The 18,642-nt window shown below is 34.7% G+C and overlaps 1 protein-coding gene across 6 annotated transcripts in view; it reads right to left on the reverse strand.

Annotated features, from left to right (window-relative positions):
* The window catches only part of stac (C2 and C2B_Munc13-like domain-containing protein staccato), a 335,805-nt gene that overhangs the window by 81,081 nt on the left and 236,082 nt on the right, over positions 1-18,642 (reverse strand). For all 6 annotated transcript variants that reach the window (XM_081766345.1, XM_081766336.1, XM_081766354.1 and 3 more), the window contains exon 3: positions 710-874. In XM_081766345.1, coding sequence (XP_081622471.1) covers positions 710-874 — 165 coding nt within the window. The remainder of the gene's footprint in view (positions 1-709; positions 875-18,642) is intronic.

An 18,642-nucleotide genomic window follows, 5' to 3' on the forward strand; every position in this document is an offset into this window, starting at 1 on the left:
ATTTGAAAATGGAAAAATATTTGAGTCTTTAGATTTGTTAAGAAGAAAGTCATTTAGTTTCATTTTAGTGTTGTATTTCATGGACAGATTAGTAATTTACATCCTGATCGTTATACTAACCCGTTAATCTCAACAGCACTGCGGTTAGTCTATCAAGAGATGATATGTACAATTACTCCCATAGAAACACTCGAGGAACAGATTTTTGACTGCCCATTATCTTGAGATCACGTTCATCAACGAATTCAATTCGTAACTTCAGGCACTCTTCATCCTGACAATAATTGATGGTGAGCCATCACCTAGTTCTTCAATTCTTTTGTCTTCCCAATAATCACGAGGACATATAGAATAAACAAACAGGGTGGCCCAAAAGTAGGTTATGAGTTTATGGGTTTATTTGCTTCGGCTCTTCCAATGTAAGTAAAAACACAAATGTAAGATGTGTACGATCTTTAAGATGTAAGTAAAAACACATTAAGAACAAATAATAAAAGAAACTAAGTCTACCTGATGGATAACAATAAGAAATGGTATAAAATGCAATGAGCTGATCAGTACGGTACTGTATACCTACTTTTGGGCCACCCTATATATAGGATTTTTTTTTTTTTTTTCGTAAACCAAACTCCTTATTTAACGCTAGTTTCCTCCGCTACTTCACAAAAACAGCTTAATGGCTGCTGGGCCTATATAAAAACTTTCTTACCTCCTTCGCTCTGGCAGCTTCAAGCAAAGTATTATGTTTTTCATCATCAAATTTAAAGGCTTCTTTCAAATACGTAAATAGATTATTCTTCTCTTCCTCTCCAGTGCATTCACAGCCAAGGATGTGCAGAATTTCATACAACACAGCGGAATACAATTCATCTACCTAAAATGAAACAAAATATTCGCCTTGTACATCAATTTTGATTTTAAAAATATTTAAACATGCCTTAATATGATCACGGTGAATGTAACTCTCTAAAAATTATACAATAATTTATTATTAGCGTTTAATGAGAAAAAAGCGTCTACAGATGAAACATACATTAATCGATAGATGTCACAGAATTGAAGAAAATTATGTGAGTAAATCCTCATGCGTAGTTTCCGAGAAGTTAAGAACTTTTTTCAATACCTAAAAACTGATTCTGTGCGATACTGAAGTATACACTAATCAGGCTTTTCATTGTGAGACTGGCACGATAGGAATATACTAGAGTTGCCAGATTTTTTGCAAAAGAAATTATGATTTTAACTCTTTTTAGAGTAAAATAACGAAAGATAGGTGATATTCAGAATTTATATCTAACACACACACATATGGTTTCACATGAAAACGCAGAGTAATATTAACTGGAAACTGAGAAATCTTTATTGAAAATAATAAATACACAAAAAATGATATTACAATTCCCTGTGGGAGCTCAAATGATTCGGATCTCACGTTAAACTATAGGTTGTTTTCTCATATAGCATCGGTGCTGAAAGACACACTAAATTCAAAAAACTAACTATTCTACATGTTAATTGCTCCGAACACAAAGTAAGCGAAAAAACACATCATGACACACTACCGCAGCAAATAATGTTTTCACAGTTCCTACAAAATTTAAAACTTGCACGTTTTGTTGCTTCATGCTGAACATAGTAGCCAAATCGAATGAGTCCATCTGCATCCATATCAAAGAGCTATCCATGCCACGTGGATCCAGCTGTTGTTGAATGGGGTTTATGATTCAGCGACAAAATGGAATTGTTGCCAATTGGATCACGTCAAGTAGCGTTTAGAGTTACTTGGTTTACACTTCACGTTGATTTTGAAAGGCTTTATGCACATTTACTCAAAAGAAATGACAAGAGAGATTTTCTTTCTTTTTAAGTGCTGATAATACTTCTATATGCTAAAATTATAATTTCTTATGTTTTCTGAACTAAGTTACTTCCATAGCCGACGTCAGATATTTTAGAAGATGAGGGAATAGTTATATTACGGTGTCCAAAGATTGATGTTGTTTATTAGTATGCCGCTCCTTTTAGTTTTGGATCAATCTATTACCCTTATCATAAAAGCAAGATGCTTCAGTCTGATAGTCACACTCCTAATAGTTCACAGTAAGGTTAATAGTTGTCACTAGCTTTGCTCCCTCCTAGCTGATGCCAACAGATGTCGCTGGTGTGCAGGTAATTTGTAGATGCTTGGGGACCTTTAAATAAAATTCTAAAACCTGACCAAAACAATCTAATATTGACAACTTGTGTTGAAGTTCCGTCAATATACCACAGCTTTCGTGAGATACGTTAGTATCTGATGAAGGTAAATATTCATTACCGAAAGTGTGACACAAATTACTAACGAGATTCTTGCTTTGGTCAGCTTTAAGGAATCTAGATTCTAACTTACTTATCTTATGCAACATTGGTATTGTAATTAGGATTTTTTTTCTAGTAAAGTGGTTCTATACAAACTGTCAAGTTAAATATGACTGACGATCTTAGATGTTTGTGGAAGCTTTATATTAGTTTCTTTAGTAAAGACTCTAGAATATATATAACATGTCCGAAAGGCATATAATGAACGAATAGATTAAGGCGTTCATTGAATGAGAGCAGTAGACCAACGGAACAACCACAGAACATGCTGACGAATAGGGATATTTTCGATTTTCATTATACCCATTCAAGCATGTTTCAAAATGTGATTGATGAACACTATAAACCATATCTTGTTAACGTCACGAACGGTGCTGACAGTAGTGGATAGGCCCGGGCGCGCGCGCACAAAAAAATTAAAAATATGAACGTCAAGAAGGTGACAAATATATAAGGAACAAAGCCAGCGTTAAAATAAAAGTGTTAATTAGGCTTATATTCATGGTCTATGATTATTTAATAGTATACAGAACAGAACATTACTACTGTAAAAAGTAATTTCCGAAGTTTTGGACTTTGAAGCAAAGCAAAGAGAAGACCACAACCTTACCCAAAATTAAAATCCTAAAGCCACTCTTTGGTGTAGAAACATTCGTATTCTAATGTCCATGAACATTATAGACAATACAGATTTGTTATACACATAGATTATAATACGTACGTAATTGATTTCTTACGGTTTAGGGACAGCATTCAATTTTAAGTGAAGAAACTAAACCTTAAAACAGTCACCTCTCGTTGCTAACGTTTCTTTTCAAAACCATGGTCACGGATTATATTTTTAACAAACTTCAAATCAAACCATATAAGCTCCCAAGGGAATCGAATTTGGGTTATGCCAACCGTTTGTTTATCAGGGAGTTCAATGATTCTAGTTTTTGACTTTAGTACAGGAAAGATGTCCGATTCCACGAAGGTAGTCAGTATCACATTAACACATCCTTGGTGCTGAGAAGTGTGTAAAGCACCAAACACTCGAAACAATAACAACGAATACAATTAACGGAAACAACTGAAGAACTTCCTCATGGCTACATGGTTAGTGTGTGAGCCTTTGGCGCTGAAAACCCTGGTTCCATTCCCGGTGGGTGTTCAATGTGGTTCGGATCTCACGTTTAGAGACAGGTTCACATCTCATGTAGCCTCGATGCTGAACAGAACGTTAAACTCCACATCTATCAATTAACAGGAACAACTGAACCTAGAAGTCCCAAAACATTATACAATGATATCTTGTAATTCGAAATGAATCCGTTCCAGAACCCTGTTCGAGTTCCAAGACAATTTTCACCCTTTAAAATAATATAAACTTGATTAATCTGATCTTAGATTTTTAAAAAATTGAGTTTTCAAAATGATTTTAATAGAAAAATACACTAGATTTTAAAGTAAAATATTAAAAGGTAAACTTTCAATTAAGAGCATGGATTCCCCTTGCCTCAGAGTTGAACTTCCGGGGTGCACACCAGTAGTACGTGCTATTTCGTTGTAATTTCCAAGAACGAGGAAATACACGGAACTAGTTTGTGTTTATTTCTCAACAAACTCTCTCTCTGTATTGATACACAGTTGTTATCGCTCCGTCTATTTTGTGTAGCATGTGGCATAGTAACTTCGGAGATATGTTTCAGGTACTGGAAAATAGTACTTTCCAGCGATGATCTACTGGCAAAATGGCGTCTGGTTAGTAAGGTGGGTGTGACAAGTTCAATACCGCGGTCAGTCAAGAATCAGGTCACGACATTAGCACGGTGTTGTGGTGCATTGTCCATGTGGAGGGTGAAATTGCCATTTGCTGTTGCTGATCGTTTCTCAGTAAATTTTGGCAAAAATTCTGTATCCAGAAGTGTACGAAAATACTTGCCCGTAATTGTATAGCGCGCCATAGACGCACGCACTTGCATTACCAACATGTATGAAAGGTTTCTTTCATCATGCATCTTGAAAGAATTTTTTGCCCACACACGTACCAACGTGCTGTCCAACATACTCAAAGTAGTTTGAGAAATGTGGAGGACGAGGAAACGCGTGCTTTTTCTTTCTGCAACTGCATGACCTTGGCATGCGACGGAGGAGAGACTCACGTGATTTCTTCCGCTGTCGTGATTGGCGGACCTAAATATAAAACAGCCACCTTGCATGAACGAGCCCATACACGGTAAACATGCACGCAGAACGGCAAAAACATCAAACATGTTTTCAGAAGATTTTGAAAACTTTTAACATGAATGAACGAGGCCATACACGATCAACTTGCCTGTGGTTTTATCATTTTTCATACAAGTCGGGCTGTTTCTTCAGGCATGTGTTTACGTGTATGGGCTGCGTACAGCACTTTCTCATTGGATGCCACCTGAAGAATTATTTTGGAGGGGTAGTGAATCTGGGTTTCCACTGCATCGACTGCCTTTTTGTTTCTGGGTTGAATAATGGAATCAGATTCATCCACTCGCACAATCTTTCCAAGAAATTACGTCTTTCTATTTTGAAGCGTGTCAAATTTGCAACACTTGATCGAATTCCTGCAGTCCTACCTCTTATTTGATTTACATTAAGCATTCATGGACCCCTAGGTCCACTTCTTTATTTAATTATTCGTTCTACTGTACCTATTGTTAGCACCAGTATATCACAAATCATCTGCATGGTGACACACCACCAACTACATGGTGACACGCCACCAAGTTGTTCGAGTTCTGAGGTTTCGGATTCCGGAGGACAGGAAATGCTGTATTAACGTAATTAAATTATTTTAAAGAAACTAACTTAATTATTCACGACTTAAAATTTTAAAACTCAATTTGACATGAATCTTAGGAGCTTAAATACGCAAAACAGCGTACAAATACGAACAAATACATAAGATCGATTTTAATTACCGAAATATTAAAAATTCTCGATAAGAATACCTTTAAAGGAATTGACAGCTTAATTAAATTTAGATACGTACGAACAATTAAATTAAAAGAAATATGGAAATAAACGTTGTATGTTACTTCATTAAATGCACACGAACATTTGGAGATTAAACTGTTAATACTTAAGTATTACGTACTAATTAGAATTGTTAATATTCAAGTACTATTTAATCAAATGGAGATAACTACATGAGAAGGTGTTCAAAATATTAGTACACTCACGCATACACAAAATGTGTTTGTTCAGTACATATAATACGTGTTATCTAGAAAACAAACATTTACAGCACTATGGCTTCTCAGATTCAATGTTTAGCAAGCGATTCCGCAAGCAAAACTCGACCGACTTGGCACCTACCTCTCTCTCAACCTAATTACATAACCTTTGAAAAGTTCTGTGTAACTTGGCTCAGAAGCAATGTAGCATGGTAGGAGATTCTTTTCCCATATTCCATTATGTTTTTTTCCTTTTATTAAACGCTAGCTTAGCCAATAGTTAAAAATCACACTAATGATTGTCAACAAATTTAAATATTATAACAATTTTCTGCTCTACTGCAAAACACAAATAACTGTACCTTGAGTAAATTACTCTATTGAAAAACATAATATGAGGTTCAAAGTATAATCTTGTCCAAAATAAAAATAGTTGCCCATTATCTTTTAATGTCCATATTCGTGGGTAGAAAATGTTAATAGCTTGCCGCTACAAAAACATCTTAAAACATCTTTATGACTGAAGTTTTCGTGGATATGGGTATGTTTATAAAGAACTTTTTTTCGTTCCCGTTATTACAGTCTTGAGAATTGTTCTACTGCCGACAGATTCTGCGAAAGCCTGGCGGTGTCCTTCAAGGCAGGAATGTATGCAGATGGTGGGCGCTGCTGGTCCAGACCCCTGAAATCCTGGGGATGCGGCACAGGATCGACACGGCACAGGATCGACACGGCATACGACCGACAATTCAGCTCAGAAACCTGTTTCGGTCCTGTGCCGTGTCGATCCTGTGCCGTGTCGATCCTATGCCGTGTCGATCCTATGCCGTGTCGATCCTGTGCCGTTTTGCTCTCACGCCGCTGCTCTGAAATAATTTAACTTTTAATCATGTGCCTAAAAAAATAATATTTTTATTATCTGTTTAATCTTTGCTCTTACAAATTATAAACTCCTGTCGATTCTATGCCTGTGCAAGTTATATGCATAGAATACGTACGATCGAAACGGCATAGAGCCGACACGGCATAGGATCGACACGGCACAGGATCGACACGGCATAGGACCGAAACGGCACAGGATCGACACGGCATAGGAACGAAACGGCACAGGATCGACACGGCACAGGATCGACACGGCACAGGATCGACACGGCGCAGGACCGAAACGGCATAGGACCGAAACAACGCACGATCATCCCCACTGCGTAGTATCTATAAAACCAAATATTTATTTCTCATAAAAGCAATCAGAGACCTGTCAATTGATTTTAAAATATAAGAATTATAAGATATTTACTATATGAATATTAATAATTGTGAGTGACAAAAGAATGATAGTGCTAAATGGACAAAATATAATTTCTTGTGTGCTTGGTCAAAAGCATTTCTATATGTATGGAATACTTATATTTATTATTATTATTATTATTATTATTATTATTATTATTATTATTATTATTATTATTATTATTATTATTATTATTACGTTTTAACTCGTTTTGAAATCATGGCCTGATTCCACTAGAAAGCGAAAGCCATGAGAAATGTAAGCTAAGTAGTAATATGGAATACTTTTAATGTTGCTCACTAGAGGAAACATGCTCGCATGTCTTCTCGTCTCGATATCGAGACCACAAGAGACTTTTTTAATAAGAAGCTCAGTTGGGAAGTAATAACTGAGCCGATGGCTCGAGCCGGCTCGCTCGGGGTGAACCATCGGCTCGAGCTGGCTTGGTTGGATGAACCATCTGCTCGGTTCGGCTCATCTGGGCCGAAGGCTCTTGCTGACACGGTTCGGTGAGCTGTTGGCTCGGCTCACTTCTCGGTTCGGGTCCATAGTGAGTGAGCTGTGAGCCCAGCTGCTCAAGTTGTTTACAATTGTAAACCCGGGCCGAACAGTTTTGAAGATATTTGGCCAGTGCCCTATAACTTTTAACAATGTTTGGCTCGAGCCCGAATACTCAACCTAAACCCTCAACCCAAATTCACAAGCTCGTGAACAATATCCTTGACTCCTAGAATTCACGACTACCGAGGTTAGCAATCAACTAGTTTTTTAGTATTCAAACACAGTTCTTTCATGTTTAAACACAGTGTTGTTATAATTATAATTATAATTATTATTTATTATTATTAATAATAATAATAAAAGTTGTACTAGTAGTAGTACTAGTATCATTGATAACCTATATTGTCTATGCAAGATACTTGAAGAGAATACTCGAAACTACAAACCAGATTTGGTTCGACTCGACCCGAATTCGAGTCGAGTTGGAGGAAATTTTTCGAATCGCGTTCAAAGATGTCTGTTTTTAGTCGAATCGAGTTTCAAAGAATACTCGCTCGTACTCACTCGTGCCCATCGTAGGATGACCACATTCTAACAATCGAAAAGTAGGACACAAGTATAATAGTACTGTATATGATATCTTACTGCGTCGGCAATACGCATATCATTATTTCAATTAATGTTAACCTTAAGTTAATGAACATTTTTGTTAAGAAGAAGCACTGAACAAAATTATTAAAGGAATTAAACACAATTCCAAATGCTTTGATGAATAACAAATTGGTTTATTTTATGAACGTACAGTCAAAGTTCGTGTTGGGCTAAATAATAATAATAATAATAATAATAATAATAATAATAAATTTCGAAGCGTGGTATTATTTTAAGAAATGAAAGAAAATTTAGACCGGCACAAAGGAACTTCTATTTAACTTGGTTAGCATCACTGTCATAAGTTCAATAAGAAACCTTTCCTATTTTACCGATATCTCAACAAGGCCTTCTCAGTAAAAGCGATGTATTGTAAAAAATGGTTTGTTGATTGTTCTCCATCCCTAGTCTTCTGAGGAGTGTTAAAAAACACAGCGGTTCATCATTCAGGAAAAGAGTGTGTTTGATTCAAAATATTGTGAATAAAGAATGAAACATTAAGATATTGCAAATAAATTAACTCTGGACATTTCGCAGGACATTTTAAAGAAGAAGGATATTTCTCGATTTCCTAGACATCTTCGCAACACGCAGGACAGCTCTTTGAAAAACAGTACTGTACTGCGAAAATCAGTACGTCTGGTTACCCTAGCCCATCCCTACGAGTAACGCAGTATGGCATTTTAGCCAATGTTACCTTATATGAAAATATTCATAACTTATAGCTGTCAAGTAAAAATGTGTCCTTGCATTTACATAAAGCAATTCAGAAAGGGCAATAATAATAATAATAATAATAATAATAATAATAATAATAATAATAATAATAATAATAATAATAATAAATGTACTGAAAGAAATTTTGAATTTCCGAAGATCACTCTGATTACATACTTGTAATGCAAATATAGATAATGTTCTCTAATTTCCAGTCATGAAATGAAATGGGTGAAATATTGACATACATTAATGAATAGACACCCTTTTTGGTTAACAGCCAAATTTAATGTTAAAATTTAATTTCAGAGAAAGGCAATTTTGAAAGCGAATTTAACAAATCTCACTTTTATATATATATATAAATTTGAAATTTAACAAACTTTAAATTTAATAATCCAAATCGAAGTTATAACAACAAAGCACTAAAAAGGAACGAAAAGGAATACTGAACCGCTTCTAGTATTACAACAGATATGAATCTGGTAATAATTAATTTTGGATTAAAAAAAAATATATTATGACCGTGAAAGGATTTAATCTTGTTAAATATTAAAAGCTGATTCAAGCCTCCTTTCCTCCTTTCTGTGCACGAATAATAATTATTTAGAATGATTTTCTAATAAGCCACAAGTAGTTTACAACATTTAAATAAATAATGAAAACAAACAAAGTGTATAATTTTAGTGATACTTTAAAAAATATACTCTTGTTGTTTTTAAACTGAAATATTACATTTTTACGCTTTTGGCTAGAATTGCTTTTGGTCTCGATTTCTTTTGTTAAAACCAAAAATATAAATTTCTTTTGCATACAAAGTGGTCAAATCTATCTAAATTATTTTTAAAATGATTTGAACAACCAGTTGATTTATTAGAATAAATAATAATGGTTATTTTGCCTCGGCCTTGGCTATCTATGAGAAGAGACTTTAAGGGATAGTAGGAAAAATTAGAATGGTGTTTAATTTTGTAATGACTAGTCATGTGAAAGAAGAGATTTAAAGTTTGAATCGATAGAAATTTGTCTCATTAAGCATAAACACATATACATATAATTTAAGTAACACCACTGAATATCAAATTGCTTAAATATGTTGTCGATACGTACAGGAAATAAATATATACATATTGGACAAAAGTATACAAATAAAAAAAAATAATTAATAAAAAAAATACAAGAATATTTGTAATAAATTGTCTGGATTAGACATAACACTCTTCAAAACTCTGATGAAAATAATAGTTTTTAATTTGATATAAAAAATAATAATGAAACAATACAATTACATGATCCGTGGAAATTAATGTCCATTTATAGAATAAATCAGTTAGATAAAAAAAATCACAGTCTGAAAATCTGAATGATATAAGCAAGTTTATAGTTTTTGCACTTTAAAAAAAATTATTGAATACTTAATTCACGTCCTGGGAAATAATGTTTATTGATTTCTAGAATAATTAACTTGGAGGTCATTCCGCCAACACATGATTTGGTGTGGAATTGCCGCAAAAAGGTGGTGGAATCAATAGTAATAACAGTGGGCAAATGACACAGTGATGTCCATCGCACATCTAATAGTTTGTTCAATACAAGGAAATGGAAACGTCTTACCTCGAGTATCTTCATAAATCTTACATGCTTTTGATGTTCCATGAATATGATGAGGGCTGTTTTCTCTAGTTGTCCCACTTCTTTCTTAGGAAACTGTGCTTCACCATTACATCTCGGATCCCGAAACAAGGGTCTCCTCATTGTCTCTGGTCTTTTACCGGTATTAATATCCTGGTTGCATTTCGTTCCTCTTAAATTTCCAACCCACATCACTGAGAACCTCTTTTGATTGAGTTGAGTTGATATACAGTTGATTTCACTTACATTAAACATGTGGACACAAAATAGAAAATGAGCCACTACCACTGATTCATTAAGAAGAATTTAAAAAAAAAATGTTCGTTAGCAGAGTGAATATATATATATATATATATATATATATATATATATATATATATATATATATATATATATATATATATATATATATATATATATATATATATATATGTGTAGAGTTTGCAGATATGTGAATTGTCTCGGCACCCGAATGAATCTCTCGCAGGATACCACTTTAAAGTTATTTAGCCAATCATATTGGCTGTGCACTTCACTTAACTACAATTTAAAAAAAAATGCGTGTATGTGTGTGTAGTTTCGTTATCACTTGTTTGTCCTCTAGTGCCACGGAGTTCGAACTGACTGACTTCTCCCGGGTGTTTCTTTTTCAATTTTCTTCTTTTATTTTAAAAGTGCAAACTCGTCGTTGTATTGGTGGCTTATGTCCCCCTTCTAAAAAGTCCGTTGGAAGGGTGGCGTTGTTTCCACTAGATGACAGTTAGTTCTGGAGACCACTGTCCACTTCTCTGCTTCTTTCTTTCTTTCTTTTTTTTTTTTTTTTAAACTGGAGTGGTGTGCTTTCTTCGTAGCCAAAGTGCGAAGGAACGTTTCTGGCCTTTTTCAGTGATGTGGGTGGTCGGCGCGACCAAGGAGGAGTAGAATACAACCAACCGTATTTTCTGGAACTCGCTGGCAAACGGTTTTCGAAGATTAAGAGAAGGGATGTTTAACTTATAAAAAAAAAAATATTTTGGCTTTCCCAAACAACATTTATCATAAAAAATATATAGAATAATAATTGCTCCGTGGAGTGATTGTTACATATGACTGAACTCAGTATGATGTGCTTAGTGCCTGAATAAAACGAAAGCTCGATTTAGGGGCCATTCAAAAATTCTGTTGCCCTTGATCCAAAAAATCTAATATATTTCATTCAATAATAAAAAAATCTTGTACGTCTTACATCTGAAGAACTACATATAGTGCAGCCAAACCAAAACTATCACTTAACTCAGCATGATGTGCTTATTCCGAAAGTAATACGAAACCTTGATTTAGGGACCGTCCAAACGTTTGTAGCCCCTGATCCAAAAAGTCCAATATATTTCATTCAATCAATAATTTTATTGTATGTCTTATATATGGAGAACTACATATAGTGTAACCCAACCCAAGATATCGCTTAACTCAGTGTGATGTGCTTATTGCGTAAAAAATATGAAAAGTCGATTTAGGGACCGTCCAAAAATGTTGTGGCCCGTTATAAAAAAAATCCAAAATATTTAATTAATCGAAATTTTTCTTGTACTCCTTATGCCTGGAAAACTACATATCTGGAGAAAACTCGATTTAGAGACCGTTCGAATATTTTATGGTAACTGATCCAAAACTTAATATTAGCCAAGATCATAATACTTTGATCCATTTTTTAGATCATTCCTAAAATTCTTGTTTTTATCCAATCTTTCTTTTAAACAGTATCACTCTCTTTGTTCTCAATTTGAAATTTATCAAGCAATTATAAAGCATTGCTTATTATCCAATTTGTATTCGGTGTAGAGCTTCAATTTTCTCAAAGTTTCAAATAAGATAATAAAATATGATTTACTATCGGAATTCGTGTCAGGTATTATTATTACTTTTATTGGTGTTTTCCTTTCTTTCAATTGTTAAAACAAGAAACTACCTTGCACTGTCGTAAAATATGTGCTCTTTTCCAATAGCATAATAAGTGCTCATATAATTTTGAACTTTAAAATTAAGGATTGAATCAGTACAAGAAGTACAATTTGGATAACGAATGACTTATAATTGATGTTTAGTGGCGTACTGAAGTAAAGGGATTAAGGATTTTGAAACCCCCCTTGAGCAAGGTATTATGCAAAATTAAGCACGTTTATCATATTAGCACGTTTATATATATAAACACTTGATATATAAACTTGTGTTCCTAAAGCCCCTGAACCCCCTAAACATTTGCGTAGAGTACTGATTGTGTTTCTCTTATTATTTTAACCGTTTTATGCTTTGAACGAAATTTGGAGTGCAGGAACCCTGTGAAGGTGACCACCTTTACTATAAAAATTTCTTTAATGGTTCTTAGTTTTTCTTCAAAACAATCAATAACGAACGAAAAATAAATGATTGAGTTTGATTTTAAATCGAAATTTGAAATACCACCAAAAAGTTGGCCCACCCAACCTTATTTTGTAAATGACTCGTAATAATTTTCAAAACAAACTATTTCCTCTTCAAACCAATCAATAAGAAAGGAAAACATGTTATTAGCTTGAGTATTGAATCGATATTTAAAAGCAGAAAAAACAGTATGAAGTTGACCACCAAATGTATCCTGGAAATAGATATATTTTACTGGTTGTTTTGAAACAAGTGATTTTTTCTTCAAAATAAGCAAACCGCCCCGAAACAAATCACCTTCATCAACATTATTTCTTAATTATATTCTTATGTTTTTCGAATCAAATTACTTTTCTTCCAAACAAGCAACAACAAATCCATATCAAACGATTGATTTTGGTCTTGAATCGAAATTTGTAAGTAAAGGAATCAGATTGAATTTGATCACATTCTAAATTTATTTTGTAAATATCTTTCTCTATTTTTTCGAAACAAGCGATTTGCTCTTAAAATCAACCAATAAGAAACGCTTGTCTTCGGTTTTGATTCGAGACTTTAAAGTGGAGCCAATATGAAATTCCATCACCCATTTCTCTTGAAAAGACTCTTTATGTTTTTCGAAACAGACTATTCTTTTTCAAAATAATTAGTAGCATACGCATATCAAACAATTGATTTTGATTTTCAATCAAAATTTTAAGTGGAGGAACAAGGGTAAATTTGGCCATATACCAACTTTATTTTGTAAACATCTCTTTATGTTTTAAGAAAGATACGATTTTTACTTTTTTTCTTCAAAAAAGTCAATAACAAACGAAAAACAAACGATTGGCTTCCGATTTCAATTCGAAATTTGAAAGGAGGCAACTTAACATAGGTGCATTGCTTCGCTTAAAAAAAAAAAAAAATCCAAACGCAAATTCTAAGCCTACAGTTTTAAAATTGCAGTTACATGTACATACTTCAACTTAGTATACATAAAAAATTACAGCATTATAAAAATATCAGACAAATAATATTATTTATTCGGTATTGAAAACCTCGAATCAACTATTGGAGTTATTTAGCGTATTTTTTTTAATATCACAAAATTAAAGGTGTATTTATTACGGCATGGATATATTACGCACAATATTTTTATACAATTTGTATATATATATATATATATATATATATATATATATATATATATATATATATATATATATATATATATATATATATATATATATATATATATATATATATATATATATATATATAATTTTTTAAAAAATAGACCATTTAGAATTATTTATCCTTACAATTTTTTATATCCACAAATTCAAGGTGAGGGATATGCGATATTGATATTTTCAGAAAGTGTTGACCACCCTACAGAATGTCGATCCTGTGCCGTGTCGATCCTATGCCGTTTCGGTCCTGTGCCGTGTCGATCCTGTGCCGTTTCGGTCCTATGCCGTGTCGGCCCTGTGCCGTGTCGATCCTGTGCCGTGTCGATCCTATGCCGTGTCGTTCCTATGCCGTTTCGATCGTATGACGGTTCTCTCCTATATATCCTTGAGAAAATAATTGTTACTTAATATTGCGTAATTATAAAATAATGTATTTTTTATTATTTCGATCGTATGAAAGTTCTGCTGTCGATCCTATGCCGTGTCGATCCTGTGCCGTTTCGGTTCTGTGCCGTGTCGATCCTATGCCGTGTCGATCCTACGCCGTGTCGATCCTATGCCGTGTCGATCCTACGCCGTGTCGATCCTATGCCGTGTCGATCCTATGCCGTGTCGGTCCTGTGCATGTAACCCGAAATCCTTACTTTTCTGTAAATTTAGTCTAATTTTAGTGATAATCTTACAAATTTTAATATAATTTATCCTCATATTGAATTTTGTTCTCCCGAAAATCTTTGGACCCTCCGAATAAATTTCTGCGTAAGTCTCTGCTTGAAGCTAAGTGCAAAACAGTGACATTTTTCTGTTCAAGTAGATAATCCCTTCTGCGGCGTGTCCTAAGTTTTTATTTTCTTCCGCTCGTCATACATCCGTAGTATCACTCCACAGCTTGCAAACTGGATTTGCATAACCTTATTAGCCTGGGAGACAAAACAGGTTTCTGTTTAAGCCAAGAAAATTTAGTGTGTATTCTTTTGCCGGCAGCACATTTGTCTTATCGATATGGACTTATCTTTGTGACACATATCTCTTGTTTGAGGATACAGTTCGATTTATGAATCTTGTCTTTAGCATGGTCACCCTCATTTGTAATCTTAAGTATTTATGTTCCAAGCTTTTAATGCTCCGTGTACTTTTTCATTTAGGGTGCTGATCATATTCTCTTACATTTATATCGAAGTCTAATCTAGTCCAAGTTAGAATATAGTTATGTCGCTTATTTGTTCGCTCGCTCATCGGTGTAGAGGCAACTGGACAGATTCCATCATCTACATATTAAGCTAGTACTGGTGCTTATCTCTTGGTGGTCTATCTGTAGAAACAAATAAACCATCCTTAGCCTATGGTCATGAGTAGGGCAACCCAAAAGCATAATAGCAATTTGCACATAAGGTTGGTACCTAGAACATGGTTGTGGTTGTTTAAGGGTCCAGAAGAAACTAATTTTAAAAGCACAATAGAGCATAATTTTAGAAAATAATGCATAAAGCATAATTTAAAATATATAGCACAATTCTTGGAAAATTCTGTTTAACTGCAAGTTTAACATACTGTATTAATATTTTTTAAAACCAATATTTACAATGTAAAATCACTGAGAACATAAGAATGCAACAATGAAAAACTTATTTTTATTCCTGTAAACTTCTTTCGGTGTAATCCTTTGATGTGGAGAAAAGAAAAAAGTAAAAGAAGAAGAAAACTATCCGCCAACAATGAATAGTACACAAGAACTCCACACTGTATTCTTATGTGCACCTCTTGAACTTGAGCACTTTCTGTACTTTTTGGTGGCATCTTCTACTTTTCCTTTCTGTATATATGCACACAAGTGATAGAAAAACTGACTCGAGTAAAGCATATCTCTTTACAGTGCATTAAGTAGAAAGTTCATTAAATGTCAAAGAAACTGGTTGCATAAAATATTAATAAATAGATCAAGACATTTAGAATATTTAATATATTGTAAATATTATACATTATACACGATTAATGTAAAACAAGGTGACCAGACGTCCCGTTTTAGCCGGGACAGTCCCTTTTTTCCAACCGTTGTCCCGTTTTTTTTCTGATTCTCGAACGGGACGCCTAAATGTCCCGTTTTTAAGTAAAAATGACCTAGGTGTCCCGTAATTATTATTCCAAATATAAATCGTCAATGCAAATTCTACTCCTTCCGTACCAACACTCGTTTTCAAGGTTCAGCCGTGTCTAGAACTTCTGAATTTTCAAATGGGAATTGAGTGTTCGTGGTTCAAGTGGGAATTCTGAGTGTTCAACTAGTTAAAAGAATTGTTGGGTAGAACTTACAATCGGGAACCATTATTTGTTGTGTAGTACACGTAAAGTTAGGAACAGTGTGTTATCACTCTTACTTGTGTATTTTGTAAATTGAGAACACTGCTGAGTCCCAAAATGAAATCTGGAAGTCAGATATCCTCCCCCCCCCCCGTAGCCGATTCGTATGCGTCCCGTTTTCGCAAGTGAAAATTCTGGTCACCTTGATGTAAAACAATGATTGAAATTAACAATAAAGCATAATTTGGGAAAAAATAAAGCATAATGTGGGTTGCTCTAGTAATGAGAAACATCACTTATATGCCTTCGATTGCCGATCATTTTTTGCACACTTTGGCTGTGATGAGATGGACTACACACACTCGTGGTACGTCAAAGCACATAATCTTGCTGCCGACGAATTTGTGCGACCTCCTGTGTGTCTCGTCTCCTAGGCATCACTACCACAACAGTACGTTGCAGCGTCCAATCTTTAGGAAAAGGCTTCCCTCCCAAGAAGTGATTCAGTTGCCGAAAGAGATGGTAGTCAGTGGAATAAATATCGGGGGAATATAGTGAGTGAGAACGGGTTTCATACTGAAAGAGTGCCTGTCTCGTTCTTTGGACATCATTGATCATTGTAGATGTTTGAGGACAAATTTGCAGTATATTTCATTAAGCTCAGCACTGTAACAATCTGCATTCATGGTTTTGCCTCACCTGAAAAAAACATGATGATCACTCCCATAGATGACCATACAAAGAAGAAATTCTTTCTGTGTGTGAAGAGATGGCTTAGGAAGTCCTCTTGGACGTTGATAAAGATTCAACCGTTGTCTTCACTGTTTACAATTGTTGTAACAGATCCACTTTTCATATAATTAACAACCCGAGGTAGAAAACTTCTCCGGCTATTCCTTACACTCAGAACTACACATCTCCAGATAGCGAGTATTTTTGCCCGATGCCAACTCATGTGACATCCATGTGTCCATCTTTTTTTTTTTTGCCTCCCCCATTCCACAAAGCTGCCGAACGACAATGGTATCGTGTATACCTAACTCATCTGCAATGAAACTAACACTTTTCTGTGGGTTTATTTCCATGGTGTTGGTCGATGCCCCTGGGGATAATTTTGCAATGCTGTGTCACCGGAACGAAATATAATAAACCAACGATGAATTGTGGGTTAATTTCCAATTTCTGCTAAATGCACTTTTCTTCTTTTCGGCTTGCTGTGCAGAACGTACCAGTTTAAAGTTGTAAAGAAAAATCACTTGCAAATATATGTTCTCGATGGTATACTTTCAAATGACCCTGTACAACAACACACTATAACCTGGGTGACATTAGGCGCGTGACTTACTTTAGAAGTCTTCAACACATGTGTGCCACAGAGCCCTTTGCCGTGACCTGTGTTTATCTGAAGTCTGGTAAGTTAGCTGAAGAAGTTACTAAGCTCAGAATATTCTCGAGATGTCTATCTGGAGTTTGACTTCTTGTCTTAGAAGGGAACATCTTATATTGATAATAGCATTCCCAATCAAACCATGCACAATCGATAGAGGAGTGAAGAAAAGTGAGAAATCCAATGTTTTACGGGCCGACACACAGAAACACAGGAGATACAGAGGAAAGAAGGATCTAGAATAATGTGAAGAGAGCAATTCCAAAAGTACACTGACACAGAAAGAACTTCAAGATGATTAAAGTAGTCAAAATGAAATTTACACAACAGTATAGTAAGCAAATATTGTACCCACAAACATGCTTAATAACATATGTAATGCAGTGTTGCCAACGGAGCAAAAAATTAAGTTTCGTTACATGGCACGGAACAAAAATTATAACATCTAGCAAATCGAAAATGAAATGAAATGAAATCTTTAAATTTTACGTCCCACAGTTATGCCGATTAGGCTAAAGGAGACGGTGATGAGTGATGAGTAAAATGGTGGAATGAAGAAAGTGGAAGGAAACGGGAGAACCCCGAGAAATCACATGAGCACGGTGTTTATCTAGCAAATCGAATTATGAGTAGAACCATACCTGTGAAGTCATGATACAGTGTTGCCAACGTTTGAAGATAGGCCTATATGAATTCCTATATGAATCTCGGATGTAGAAGAGTACATACGAACTAGTTGAAACCAAAATATGAGACTGCAAACAAAAATATAATCACTGAAGTACAAAAGTAACGGACGAAGCACAGTGTCGATGCATTTTTGGTAAAGGAAAATGGCAGAATAGTACCAAAACACAGCACATAAGCTGAAATTATCTATGCCCTTGGATGACCAAGTGGTCCGCAAACGTTGACAACACCGTACATCAAGAGTTCACAGATAAGGTTATACTCAATTAGATTTGCTAGATGTTATAATTTGTGCTCAGTCCCATTTAACAAAACTTCATTTTCTGCTCAGTTGGCAACACTGCATTACAT

This window comes from Thermobia domestica, chromosome 1, assembly GCF_964235325.1.
Source record: "Thermobia domestica chromosome 1, izTheDome1.hap1.1, whole genome shotgun sequence".
In the NCBI taxonomy this organism is placed as follows: Eukaryota; Metazoa; Arthropoda; class Insecta; order Zygentoma; family Lepismatidae; genus Thermobia; species Thermobia domestica.